At 36.0% G+C, this 15,313-nt stretch overlaps 1 protein-coding gene across 2 annotated transcripts in view; it reads right to left on the reverse strand.

The window, feature by feature from the left end:
* Positions 1-15,313, reverse strand: part of PARP8 (poly(ADP-ribose) polymerase family member 8) — a 173,568-nt gene that overhangs the window by 33,033 nt on the left and 125,222 nt on the right. For both annotated transcript variants that reach the window (XR_006777663.2, XM_045787400.2), the window contains exons 12-16: positions 13,266-13,391; positions 12,191-12,755; positions 10,556-10,606; positions 10,358-10,453; positions 691-783 (exon numbers count right to left, since the gene is read on the reverse strand). Coding sequence is in view for 1 of the 2 variants with exons in the window: in XM_045787400.2 (XP_045643356.2) it covers positions 691-783; positions 10,358-10,453; positions 10,556-10,606; positions 12,191-12,755; positions 13,266-13,391 (931 nt within the window). In the remaining variant the exon portion in view is untranslated. The remainder of the gene's footprint in view (positions 1-690; positions 784-10,357; positions 10,454-10,555; positions 10,607-12,190; positions 12,756-13,265; positions 13,392-15,313) is intronic.

Genomic DNA, 15,313 nt, shown 5'->3' on the forward strand with positions numbered 1-15,313 from the left:
ATTGCATATGTTTTTGTATATGGTTGGTCTAGCCTCCCTTAATTAACATTCATTTTTTTATGTTTTCTCTGATTTTTTTCTTATAAATTTATTAGGAAGTTAGGTACCATAAACAAATTTAAAAAATCAATTGAAATCTTGATGGAATTCATGAAGTAAATTCTGGCATCTTTGGAATTTATTTTTTCCTTCCAGAAACATGGAATGTTTCTCTACTTCCAAGTTGCTTCATTTGTTTTTATATTTTTCTTCCTATGCCATAAACACTATTATTGTAAAAATAGATGCTTTTTCTTATATGTTCTGCCCTTTACCTTTTCGTTTTAAAAATAAATTGGCTTCCATTTTATGGCACTATAACTTTACAAATGAATTTTACATAATGCATGTGGCAAGGATTTCAATATTTCAACTTCACCATGACAGAATCACAGTTATTTTTCAAACACAAGAAAGTTGGCTTAATTTCTTCCGTCGGCGACTGCCACATGACAAAACACTCCCTAGATACAGATAGCAAAATCCAGTTTCTAGCTTAAGAAAAAAAAAAATCAAATGCCAGCTTGCTTTTTAATCTAATGTCAAACTATCAAAAATGTGTCCAAAAGAAGAGCAGACTGAAGGTAACTAGTGGATCAGAATAAATTTTTCAAATCAAAATCAGGACTAATTAGCACTGCGTGTTCCTACCTGAGCTCCGGTTGCTATCTCATCAGCAGCTTCGTTCATTACTCCCAGGGTTTGAAAAGCAAACACACACAGCTCTCGCTCACACACAGTGGGCTACAAAAGAAAGGGCAATCAGTTACAACGCTGTTTTTTTCCGTTTCCCAAATCCTAAATTAATTTTATGACATTCCATTAAATAACTAAAAAAATGCAAAGTTTCAGAATGTTAAAAAAGAAAGGAATCATAGGACCTTATTTAACAAAAGTGAAATTTCTAAATTTGGGTGACGATGGGTAAATAATCACCTAGCGATATGGAGTCACAAATATGGGAAATCCACTTCAAATAGTTGTAGGCACTTGCACTTAGAATTTTTTAGCAATAGATGGAAAATCTCTCTTACTTAATACACATTTGTACCTGAGATGTATTTAAAAAAAAATGAAAAGCAGACACCTAAGCTGGTGATACACTAAAAAAATGAGGTTAAACCCAACAGCTGTGTAAAACAAATATACAAAGAAGAATTCCACTTTTTCCTAGGTAATTTTCTTTAGAAGAAAGAAGCATGGCTCTGCTTACTTGCTACCCAGCTCCTGAAAGATTGGTTTTGTTGCAAAGACTTTTGACTTCAATAACCTCCTGAAGTCAACAGCACTGAAATATACACTCTGCAATTGCTTTGGAAGACTTCTCATCTTTCAAATCTAATACAGTGTCATCTGTTTGATTTATCTTATCTCCCGAGTTACATTGCATTAGGTAGCTGATGAAGCCTAACACAATACAATCCGTGGTGCCGCTGCCTAGCGGACAAAAGGCATTTGTTAGTGCCCCTGCTCCTATGCTTAACCAGTGGGAAGGATGGTCCTTTACAGTCCATCCTTTATGTTCGGAATGGGCCCATATGGTGGCTTTGTGGACATAAGCACGACCAATCACACACACTTCTGGTTGATGTTCCCCAAAGAGAATTTTAGGAAAAAATCAATTGATACATTTCCTTTGTCCACCTTAAAAGGGCAGTTTCATTACATTTCAGAAACATCAGGAAAAACTACCTATGAGAGGAAATTAATTGGAGAAAGCCCTTCATCCAGACTCAAGCTATATACACACTGCTATATAGAGAGAGCTATACTGAGAGCAGACTGTTCAATTTCTACTACTTATTCTTTTCTTAAGCGTTTAACCTATTTTTAATCTTCTATTTTTTTGTGTTTATCTATGCACACATATGTCTCAACCTCATTTTTCCCCAGGGACACTGTTTGTTTCTTTTGTTCACTCTCTGGGAGCATGATACGGTCTGAAATAATAATAGCAATCATTTATTGTACATTTACCATAGTGCCAAACACTATATTGCTGTATAGTGGACCTGTATACAAAAAGAATCCAGGGAGAAGATAAACCATGGAAATCTTAAAGGGCCCTAGGAATTTATTCATGTACCAGCTACCCAACAACATTCACCGAGGAAGTAAACAGGGACACAGAAGGTATTTTATTTTTAATACTACTCTAGTCAAATAACCCTACATTTTTTTATGAATAAAATCCATCAATCCCAAAGGAATAACAGGATAAAGCTTATTGAGTGTACACAAGTAATAACTGTTTTTTTATTTGAAAAATGAAAATCAATTACACATACTTTGTGATCATCTAAATAGATATGTATGTATGTACATATGTACATGTGTATTCACAGATTCCAGGAAATGTTTTAAAACAATAGAAACTATCTATTTCAGTACCAAGTTGTTGCTTTAAACAATGAAAATGAAAATGACATAAAATATCTCACACTCCACTAGACCAGATGGATAAATTTTTAAGATCTTAATATAGGAAAAAATCTAAGACTGAAGAAAACATAGAATAGTTATTCTTACATATTTCTATTGCACATTTTGTCCCCAATCCTAAGTATTTATGTGCTACCCTAATTTTGTCTCAAATAATTTTTACCAATTTCACCCTGACCTCCTATTTTTTTCTGTCTTGGGTAACAAATAAGCAACATTTCAATGCTTTCTTCTGTATTTCCATTTCATCCCCCTCCCAGACCTGATTATATTCAAATCTCCATTACTTTTTTTTTTTTTTAAGGATTTTATTTATTCATTTGTGACAGAGAGATAAAGAGAGAGAGCATGAGCAGGGGGGAGAGGCCGAGAGAGAAGGGGAAGCAGACTCCCTGCTAAGCCAGAAGCCTGACATGGGTCCAGGACCTGGAGACCATGCCCTGAGGCAAAGGCAGATGCTTAACCATCTGAGCCACACAGGTGCCCCTGACCCATTATTTTAAATAATAAACCCACATTCCTAATGATAAAGCTATGGCTTGATTTCTTTATGGACACTTCTTTTCTTTCCTGCATCTTTTTGGTTGAAATGTATAAGGCTGATTTATAGGAATATACAGTTACTGCAACTGTTTGAAGAAGGAAATCACGTACCCTAGAAAACCCCGGGGGGAAAAAGGGCAATTTTGCTACCACACTAAAAAATTAGAAGTACACATTACATTCTTATAATTTTATCTTTCCTCTTTTTAAATAGCAAGGATAGAGGTAGTAATATGGTGATTAATTTATATGCTATATTAACACCAAACTAAGTAAATACTAGTGAGTTTTTAAAATAACAATTCTATATCTATTGCTCATTTTTACTAGAAAGCTCAAGACAGTATTTCAGGTGTACATGAGCTTAATTTTGAGATAAAAATTTACAGACTAGTTTTTGTAAACTTTTGACCCTCCCTTCTCCCATGTTTATCCACATTTTATTTGAGAAGTTCAAAATGTCAACACAAGATAATACACTATAACAAAGTTCTCAAATCATATTAAGTAATCAAGATTAGATGTCTCATGGCTCACAGAAAGGACATCTTATTCAAGAAAGAGAAACCAAATCATTCTTCCCTAATGAAACATAAGTAATTGTATTGTGGGCTAACGTTCTCCCACGTTAGCTGACTCTCAGCTCATCTCCCTCCCCCAACACATTCTGCTATTACCATACTATTCATACAGAAAGCTCTAGCATCAATTAAAAATGGAACATAGGTGGGGCACCTGGCCGGCTCAGTTGGTAGAGCATGCAACTCCTGATTCTCAGGTTGTGAGTTCAAGCCCCACATTGAGTGTGGAGATCACTTAAAAAAAAAAAAATTAAAAATAAATAAATAAATAAGTAAATAATGACATATACCCCCAATTTTTAAAAAATATTAAAAAACAGAACAGTCATTTAATAGTTATTGCTGGATAAGTGTAATGATGTGTCTTATTACACATAATTTAATACAAAGTGTATAGGCTGAAAATATAATCAAATGTATACATCATTTATGAATTCATTTTTGAGTTTATAATCAATCAGTAAGTTTCAATTTGTAAAATATTACCAATCCTTAATGTTATTATATTGTCCTCAAGCAATTAGTTGCTATAATTTAAACTATAAAACCATGACAAGTCCCTCTTGCCATTCCACATACATAATTTTTTTTGCAAAATAATATTCATTATGCACCATTTAAACACATGGATAACTTTCTATGTCCCTAAGATTTATTTTAGAAGTTTTAAAGCTGAGACAAATACATTTTAAATTTTAGTTGAATCAAAACAATTTAAATGTGAGCAATGAAAACGTATTTCAAAAATGGTTAAGCCCTAAAGAATATTTTAGGACCTAACCGCATTTTAGAAACTTTGTCTTCAATGAACTTAAATTACTTCCTACTAAAAATAGAAATGATAAAACTCAAGAGAATTGAGCTATGTATTTATATATAGCATGGTGTAGGTGAGAGGTTTCCAAACCTTTTCTGCCATGCTCTTTCCATTCAAACTACATTTTTCATGTAAGCCCAACATACAGAACAGATAAAAAGTGGTGATTGTTCCAACTGGGGCACATGCACATAGTTCAGTTTTCCTGTCTGTAAAACAGGGATAAAAAATCACATCTAGTGCACCAGGTTGATAAGAAGACCGAGAAAGAGAACCAAGTAAGATAAGGTTTAGAAAATCTCCGTGAAGTATACAGAGCTGTTTAAATATTAACAATATTCGGTTACTTGGATAAGCCACACCTTCTACTTGTTTTAACCCAATGGGTACACAAAAATAAGTGTTCAATAAAAATTTTCATTGAAGTTTATTATGAAATCGTATTTTTATTTTCATATCCATAGCTTATTGAAACCCTTCATTTAGTGTAAAAATTGTTCTTGCTAAAAAAGAAATGAGCAGTGTAAATAAAATTCCTAATTAAAAACTAGGGCTGAAAACATATAAGGAAAATTAAGAATAGCTACTAGAAACTCAAAACCTACAAGCCTTTAGCTCTTTGTGTTTCTGACTTTAGAGTCAATGCTTCAGGTTCTTTTCATGGTTTGGAAGAGAGACACATTCAGAGCGGGGGGAAAGTTCACTGTCCATAAAGACAGGAATCCCACAGAGATCAAGACAGATTTATAGTAAAGATAGGCTCATGCCTGTTTAAGCTTCAACACTGTGTTCCCTATTATCTCATACGACTAAAGTTGTTGTCTGAGCCTTAAAACCAATTTCTTTTTACTCAATTTGAAAAAAAAATCATATTTCTGAACTGAAGTGTTTGGTATAATCATTATTTAGCCTATATTTCAAAAACTGAAATCTTATTTCTATGGCATGAGGTGGAAGAATGGGAGAAGAAGGTGAGGAGGGAACAGGATGTGCTTTTCCATCCATTCTTCAAATATGAAAGTCAGACCTCAATACAAGAAGACCTATCTGTTTTACTCTTAGGAAGCAAAATGGGACCTATCAAGGTTTACCTACATGCTCAGTTTCTCAACAATTTTCATGGCAATGGGTTAAGCTTATGACCAAATTATAACTGGGTGTTGTTAATTTCACTCTGAAAATAAGAACTTAGTTACAGACATTTGTCTAAGGTCCACAGCTCAGGTTTCTCAGCTGATTTTGCTTCAGTAAGATTGGGGATTATTCTCGAACAATGATACCAGAATCTCAAACCTGATCACCCCATTCATAGCAAGCAATCTGGAATATTTTCACATGACAGGAGAAGAAAATGAGATCATAATTTTTGTATCAATATGTCGATCTGGGAAATAGGAAAGTCTACTAACCAGGGACATCCAGAATGATTGCCAAGCACCAATGATAAACTTCTAACTATAGAGATCCCAATCCCTACAACCATGTGCGTGGTTTTCTCCAACCCAGCTCAGCAGTCCTTGAGCAGGGTTAAAAAAGAAGACAAACAGTTGCATTGATCGTGGTGTTCAGTATGAGTATAACAAAAAGACAAGGGCACTAGGAAGGAAGCGGCTGAGAAAACAGTGGTGAGTCTGGCAAATAAATCCTTATTTTCATGTTTTCCAAAAACACTGGATGAAGACAAATCAACATGTTAAAGCATCAACAGTTGGCTTCATTAATACTCTAGCTGATTCCAAAATGTAGACAACCACTGATTGGGTTTGGGTTTGGTTTTCTGATCATAATCCCAACTGCACTCCACACGGAAAACCCAGAACTCTATAAACAATCCCTGTGATGTTAATGTGAGTTTTATGCATTTTCAAAGTATTACATGTCAGGCCTCACACCTGGGAGTGACATTTATAACCTCTGTGAACAAAGAGATAAGTGGATCATTGTGGTATTTCTAAATCAGTAGTTACCCATGTTGCAGAAAGTATGACATGCTTACCCAGACCTCTGAGTAAAGTGACAGAACGGTACAAGTCAAGAGCAAAATGTTAAGACTTCTGGGAAATGGCAGTAAAGGGCAACTTATGTCATTCAATAAACAATCATGCTTAGAGAAAAGAGAAAAAATATAGGACACAGTTTGAATTTTGAAAGAGAGAGATCTAACAAACATAATGAATGTTAGGCATAAACTTCTATGGAACCCCGAGTTTTATCTGACCTATTTAATCACCCAACTGGACTATAACGTCTCCTCTTTACATCTCTAGGAGTTATTACAGTTTATAACGTGTCATCTGAGCTGAACAAACGGCTAGTGAATCAGTTTAGTGATTAATACCCCATAAGAAATTTTATGTGTAATAATTTTATACACTTCTGTTAAAATTACAGAATTCTGGTGCAGAATAAAACAGATAAACTTGAAGCAAGGCACAGAGAAGACTGATAGCAACCAGGATATTTCCATCGCTTACTATCAGAATGAACTACCAGTAACTGAACCACAAGGACCACAACATGTGCAGTAAATTTCCAGGATGTAAAAGTAGTCAGTTCAAGTACATGAGTCAGGAGAAGCATCATGATTAAGAACTGTGGCCATTCTGCCAGGGTTCGAATCTTGTCTCTATCACTTACTGGCTGTGTTGATGTTAAATAAGTTACTGTTCTCCTCATCTGCAAAGCAGGGATAATAATAATAATAACCACCGCATAGGGTTATCATGAGGATTAAATCAAATAATCCGTGTAAAACACTTTAAACAGATGATCACATAAAAAGCACTCAAAAAGCATGTGTCATTAATAACATTACTCTTATCTTCTGGAGTGAAGATCGCATTGCCGCAGATCAAGCGATAGATCAAGGTCTACAGATGAACACTAACAAAATAAAGATGGGCCTCCTGATGGCATAAACTGAGATGACCAAAGGATTCTCCTTATTCCCATCCTAACCACACATTTCCATGTACGACAAAAAACAACAAACTTGCACAAATATTTAATGAGTAAATGCTGATTTAGTTCATTCGGGTTTCAGAGTAACATTGCATCTCTTTGAGAAAAAAAGCTGACTGATAAAAAATAGTGTATGGGTGGCAAGAAAAACTTTTTGTATACCTGTTTCCCATCAACAAGTAAAATAAAACAAATATATCAGAGAACTTGACAAAAGATCATGATCATAAATGGTTATTACATGTTTTTTTAAAGCATAAATCCTGAAATGCAAACAAGTTCTGACAAAATTATCTCTTTCTAGGCTTTATAATTTGGCTTTTCAAGCATATATTCCCAAGAACAGAGCAAATTTCTCTTAAAAAGTACAAGTCTAGTACAGTGCCTGATACTTAGGAAGCCTTCAATAAGCATTTCTGATGCAATTTTGAAATCAGGCAGAAATAGGCTCCAAGTCCAGCTTCTACCCCTACTAGCTGGGTGATGCTGAACAAATTGCTTAAACTCTTTCGATCTTAATCCTCTTATCTGCACCATGAGCACAAAAATACATAAACCACAAGAGTTTTGTGAAAATCAAATAAGGAAGCAATATGCAAAAATCAATCTGTACAGTGTCGAGGGCGCAGCACTCATGTCATCTGCAAATGGAGATCGTCTTCGTTTTTCCTTTCTGATCTGGATACCTTCTAATATTTTTTCTTACCTAATTGCCCTGGCTGTCACCTCCAGGACAACGCTGATTAGAGTGACAAGAATAAACTAACTCAAAAATAAATTAATCCAAGGATATACAAGACCTGAACAATGAAACTACAACACAGTGTAGAAAGAAATTTTTAAAGATCTAAATAAATGAAAAACCTTCCTGTCGGTTCATGGATGGGAAAGGGTTGAAATTGTTAAGACAGCAATACTTCCCAAACTGGCCTACAGATCCAATGCAAACCAATAAAATTCTAACTGCTTTTTTTTTTTTTCTTCAGAAATGAACAGGCTGACTTCAGAATTCATATAGAAATGCAAGGGACCCCAAATAGTGAAAACAATCTTATAAAAGGAAAATGATGTTGGAGGACGCACACATCTCACTTACAAACTTACTGCAGAGCTACCATAATCAAGACAGCGTAAGCACAGGTTTAAGGATACACACACGGGTCACTGGAATAAAATTAAGAGTCTAATAACAAACTGATACATCTATAGTCAAACGATTTTCAGCAAGGGTTCCATGATCATTCAATGGAGAAAGACGGTGCTGAGGCAACTGGATATCTACACACAAAAGAATGAATTTAGAACCCAACCTCACACCATACACAAAAATTAACTTAAAAAGGATCAATGACTTAATTGTAAGATAGCAACTATAAAACACATAGAAGGAAATATAGGTGTAAATCTTTATGACTTTGGGTTAGGCAACAGTTCAATTGATAAATATGGACTCAATTAAAATTAAAAACTTCTGTGTGTCACAGGTCACTATCAAAAAAGTGTAAAGAAAACCCACAAAATGGGAGAGAATATCTGCAAATCACACATCTGATAAAAATCCAGTATTCAGAATATACAAAGAACTTTAATAACTCAACAACAAAAAAGAAATAATGCAATTAAAAATGGGCAACAAATATAAACAGACGTTTCTCCAAGAGAATGCACAAGTGGCCAATAAGCACACGAAAAAATGCTCAAAATCACTAATCATTAGGGAAGTGCATATCTGAGCCACAGTGAAATACCACTTCATGCACACTCAGATGGCTATAACTTGGGTGGAAAAAAGAAGGAGAATCACAAATGTTGGAGAAGATGTGGAGAAACTGGAACCACCATACACTGCTGGTGGGAATGTAAAATGGTACAGCCACTGTCAAAAATAGTTTGGTAGTTTCTCAAGCACTTAGAGTTAACATACATCCCAGCAATTCCAATAAATGATGAATGGATAAATGTGTGTCATATATCCATGTAATGTAATATTATTACACCAAAAAAAAGGAATACAGACTGATACACGCTACATGGATGAATCTTGAAAACATTATATTAAGTGAGAAATCAAAGGAAAAGGCCACATAATGTATGATTCCATTTATATGAAACATCCCAAATAGGCAAATTCATAGAAACAAAAAAATGATTAATGGTTGCCAGGGGATGAGGGGAGGAGAAGACTGGGAATGACTGCTAACAGTTACGGATTTCTTTTTTGGGTAATGGAAACGTTCTGGAATTAGACAATGGTAATGGTTGCACAACACTATGAATACGTAAAAACCACTGAGTTGTATACATTAAAATAGTGAATCACATGTTCTATGAATTTAATCTCAAATTAAAAATTGAAGAAAAACTTGAAATTGGCTCATTCCTCCCAAACTACACATCTAAATTAATGGAAATTTTTTTTTGTGGGAACATATACACATTGATTCTTATTTTTATACTCCCTCAATAATGCCCCAAACGTGTCAGTGAGCTGGCTTTTTTTCTTTTTGAAATCTTTAAAATTCTGATCCTCTGTATGCTACTGTGTATCTCTTCTAACTTCTACCCTTTCCTCTCTAGAGTAAGCATCTTAAATTGTGTGGTTTTGAAGAAACACTGTTCACAAACTTACATACATACATCTGTAGCTATATTTATCTCTATATCCACCTCCGTCTATTGATATCAACATAGATGTAGACAGATAGATATAAATAGATGGAAGGAAAGAGAGCTAGTGGATAAGCACATATAAGAAATACACTAAGAAATATTTTTCTACTAGGAAATGACTTGCTCATTCACAGACTCCTTCAGAAATAGTGATTCATTTGCCAAAATTACACCACTGTGTGTATTAAATAATGTGCTCAGTAGAGAGCATTTACTGTAAATCAAGTTATATACTTATTTATTTTTATATCCTAACCTTTTTATATTCTATATCAACACTGATATCCTACCAATGAGAACTTACCCTAAGCATGGGGCCATTTTGAAACACATGTGGCTCATCACAAACCACACAGTATTCATTCAATACAGGGATCCGCTGCTCAGCAAACTCAATTGTCTGAATAAAACAATGAAGAGAAATAATTAAGTCAAGTTCATAAATAATTTGAAAACCCATTAAAAGCTAAAATATTTCTGCAATGGATGGCTTGGCTCATACCTGCACTAGGAAGCCGCGGTCTCGTATTGGAATGCATTTGGCACCATTTGGCTATAAAAAGCAAAGTAGAAGAAGAAAATAATTTCTTAACTCACAGAATACATGAATTATAGCCTGTGACTTTTTCCAACAGTGAATACGAGTGTGATCTAAGGTCACCTGTAATATGAATTAAATCACTGATTATGACATCAAGATTTTAGAATTTCTTTATTATAATATACTTTCTGCCATTACTACCACAAGCCTTGTGTATGCTAAAACAATAGTATTCTTAATTTCTGATCATCTAGTAAAAATGACTGGCAGTTTTAAATGATCACAAAAGCTCATTTCCTCTACTACTTATCGTCAAATGCTCCCACCTCCTCATTTAGACTATTTCCATCTTATTTTACAATGAGAATTATTCCTTCAAGGACATATGAGACAGCTGCTGAGGGGGTACAACACTAAACTATTGTACTGTATTAGGCTTAATCATACAGGAAAATAGTAAGACATTTTCTTTTACAGAATATGTGAAATTATCTTTTTTAGGTGAAAGTGTCATGGGAAACTTTCTATGTTAACATTTTGACGTTATTTTCTGTGTGTCCTTAATGTTTACTTTTGATAAGAAATGGGCTTTTAGGGGTGTTCACGTAAAATTATCAACATACTTAAATACATTTTCTTAAATATAATTTTATGGTATCATTTACAATGTAATTTTAGAAATAAAGCTATACAAGAGCAGCAGAAATTTCTGATAATGTATCTTATTTTTTTCAATTTCATCTACTGGTAGGTGTATCCATATGTATGGTTTAGAGTTAAGTACACCCTTACCACAACACACCTACGTATTAACTAAAAGAAAACAACATGTTTTATCAACTATTTTATGTAATTAATAAACATAAGATAGGTCTGTTTCTTTATCTGAAATCAGCTATAATGCTGATCACTCCAAAGGTAAATTTTGTGTGAGACTGACTCCCAATAAATACCACCCAAAGGACTTAAGTTTTAATATAGTTACCTTCAGTCCCATCTCCACCAAAACACTTCAGGATAAAGTGACTTCAGTTTTATGAAGTAGCCAGTGAGGGCAGCTTTAAGTGAACCTCTGGGATACAGAAGTAAATGCTGCTTCTCTCTACAAGTTACGATGTTCATAGACGTATGTTTCCTCATATATATAGATATATCTATATCTATATAAATGGAAGGACATTACTCTGAATTTAATTAGACAAACTTTGTCCTCCACTACTTACATATGAAACTAGAGAGCAGATAAACCTACTTGATAAAACATTAAAATGCCACGCTTGCTGAAAAGGATCGGCTTTGTGGAGCCAACTGACTTCCATTTTTAGCAGCATTCGTGACCATGACAGGAATGCGGACTAGACCTTCGATCAATAGCTACATTTATTTTTTCGGAATCAAAATGAACATTCCAGTACCAGTTGCCAATGTTGACATGCTAAATAATATCCAAAAAGAAAAAAAAAGGGTAAATTCTAAAGAACAAAAACGAAAATCTGGCTTCTTTCCTCTACCAGATCTTAACAAAACAAGCCGACAAAACGCTCTCCTGCCCCTTAGCTAACACGGAGGAACTCGGGATGAAAGTTATTTACGCACAGCAGGCTGGGAAGATGACGCCGAAGACGGTGTTAAGATACCGATAAGCCCTGAGGTAAGAGAGAGCCTCCTGCCCTCTGCGTTGGGTTCCTTGAAAAGCTCCATCTTGGAGGACTTGGGAGCGCTGGAGGAAGACTTGCTGAGCAGCTTGTGGTTTTTCAGTCCGTACAGCTCTTCCACTCGGAGATTGCTGGAGTAAGATCTGCTGAGCAGTTTGTGGGGCTTCAGGTTGGTGGTGTGCTCACACCGCGGGTCTCCAGAACAAGACCGGGTCAACAGCTTGGGCGGCTTCAGAGTGAGGCAGTCCTCTTGCTTGACGGCGGCAGGGCACGGCCGGGTCAAGAGTTTGTGCGACTTGATTGCCGCCCCCGCCTGCTCAGCCCTGGGGTCGCTGGACAGGGAGCGACCAAAGGTCCTGTGCGACTTGGTGGCGCACACGTCGTCGGTCTTGACGGTACTAGAACAAGTCCTCCGCAGCAGCTTATGCGTTTTGGAGATTCCATCTTGCTCCGATTTCAGTTTGGATTTGCTTTTCCCACAGCCAGGGGGGGGATAACTTGGCGACCTTCAAAATGGAACAACAGTTAGTACGGCGGCAAATCATGAGCATGACACACCGCGGAGAACTCTTGGTTGGCTCAGTCCACTTGACTCGGCCACAAACACCACCTCGTTTTAATCCAGCTCAGATAGAAACCACAAATATGGGCCCAGTGACCACATGGACCGAACTGAATTATATTTTTCCTGCAAAGCAAAAGATTACCAGGTTCTTGGACCCCTCCTATCCCAGAACTCTAGGCGGAACTAATCTTGGTACAGAAAACTCTGTGATTAGAAAACAAGGAATGCCATTTTAACACATTAAACTCATGGTAAGAAAACAAACACTCTGAACATAGAAATGAGCATCTATGTTTTTGATGGAATTGACAGGACTTAGTCCGTTCTTTGCAGTCACACAGAAAATAAATGGATGCCAAGACGACAGAAAGCTAGCTCTGAAGTACCTAACCGTGGACTAGCGCGTGGTCAGAATGGAAAAAAGACAACAGAGAAGGCACCTGCTACCCACCTGCGCAAGGTAGAAAATAAATGCAGGGGAGATTTCACCTTCTTCTCTGACAGCTTCTTATTGTGCAGGCAATTGGATTTTTCTTTGCTCTGTTTCCACTGCTGGGTAACAAATGTCTGCATGATCCTGTCAATGCAAAGGAAGTCTGTCATCAGAGTTCCAAGACACTTTAAGATGAGATTTCTGTATTATGTAGAGAATGTAATCAAAGGAAAATAAATGCACGGTGACTGGTGAGATTCTAATTTAGGATCAAACGAGATGTTTCCATATGCAGGAAAGCACCATGCAGAAAATTTCTATGACTTCAATGCATTTTGGTTAATAACTCATTAATTACTGTGATATGATTGATAACATAAATGATAAAAGAATTGATAAAATAGGGAAACCTGGGTGGCTCAGTTGGTTAAGCGTCTACCTTTGGCTCAGTTCACGATCCCAGGGTCCTGGGATTGAGCCCCACGTTGGGCTCCCAGATCATCAGGGAGTCTGCATCTCCTTCTCCCTCTGTCCCATCCCCGCCCCCGCCTTTGCTTCTATCGCGCTTGCTCTTACTCTCTCTCTAATAAATAAATATATAAAAATCTTTAAAAAAAAGAATTGATAAAATAATAGGCGATAAAGAGATTTAAAAGGGCAGCCTTTAGGATCAACAACTTTAGCAGTTCTTTAGCTGAAAGGAAATTCTGAATTGGTTTGCTCATGCCAGAAACACAGTTTTGAAAAAATGTTTGACAGTAATTATGATTTTATCTATTAAGATACAAGTAAAGTCAATTTCTTTTCATTTGATTTGCTTATGCAGTTTTCTTCATGAAAAGGGAAATAAAATGAAACTGTGAAATCATTAAGTAAAAAGAAACCATGTAAAACTGACTCTATGGAGAAATACGAAATCAGCAAATTTTCTCTCTCTGCACAGCCCATTCACTTTTAAATACACTGTTTTTTTTTTTTAAGAAAAAATTGTGTGTCTTGGGGCACCCGGGTGGCTCAGTCAGTTAAGTGAACAACTCTTGGTTTCAGCTCAGGTCATGATCTCAGGGTCGTGAGATCGAGCCTGGTATGGGAGCACAAAGTGGGCTTGAGATTCTCTCTGTCCCTCTCCCTCTGCCCCTCCCCTGCCCGCACGTGCATGTGCACACTATCTCTCTCTAAAATAATAAATAAATAAATCTTAAAAAATAAAAAATGATGAAAAAATCCTGTGTCTCTAAAAACTTTGTTGCTATCATAAAGCAGGAATTTGGTAATTCCTGATCTTAGTATTTTCTAAGTCAAGACCACTGCGCATCACTGTTTTGAGGCAAAGAATTCTGGAACGTCAGCTGTGGACTTGGACACAGCACTATTTTCTGAGAAGGATCCCTGACTGTGACAGCTTCTCAGATCCCACCTTTCAAGTGGCAATGGCAGAGGGTCTGTTAAGGCTGATATTAAAGCGGATGCGAAATATTACAATCAAACATCATGTATACAATAAATTGTTGCGTGCTTTCATGTTCTTCTCAGTTATTTCTAACATAGATTGCTTTTGGAGCAAAAAACCCCCAAAAAAACAAAAAAAAAACCAGTGGTACCAATATTTACCATTTATAATATACCAAGGAGTAATTTATATAACAGATTTTTTTCTCTTAACTCCCAATACCCCCAGAGAGTGAGTAGTAGCTATTATTCCACACATTTCACAAATAAGGTTAAACAATGAAATCGTACCAATTTACCCTGGTTAAAAAGTGGCGAGACTGCAACACCTATGCTATCCGATGTGGACTTATGTTAACACATGCTCGTCAAAGAGACAGGTGTGACTCTTGGCACTAAGACCATTATTAATTTCTCAAGATCCTTCAGGTTCTATCAGATTAACTCCCATCACCAGAAAGAACAACCTCAGACTTACTACCCCGGCCTTTAATCAAAGAGCTTAGATGAGTTCAGAAGAATCAGTCATTTATGGAATATTTTGAGGCCTTTTTAGCTACAGAGGTAGTGAGGAAAAAAGGGAAAAAACTGCAGTCAATGATGCAGGATTCCAAATT

The sequence above is a fragment of the Ursus americanus genome, chromosome 15 (assembly GCF_024610735.1).
Source record: "Ursus americanus isolate L20-20 chromosome 15, mUrsAme1.1.p, whole genome shotgun sequence".
In the NCBI taxonomy this organism is placed as follows: Eukaryota; Metazoa; Chordata; class Mammalia; order Carnivora; family Ursidae; genus Ursus; species Ursus americanus.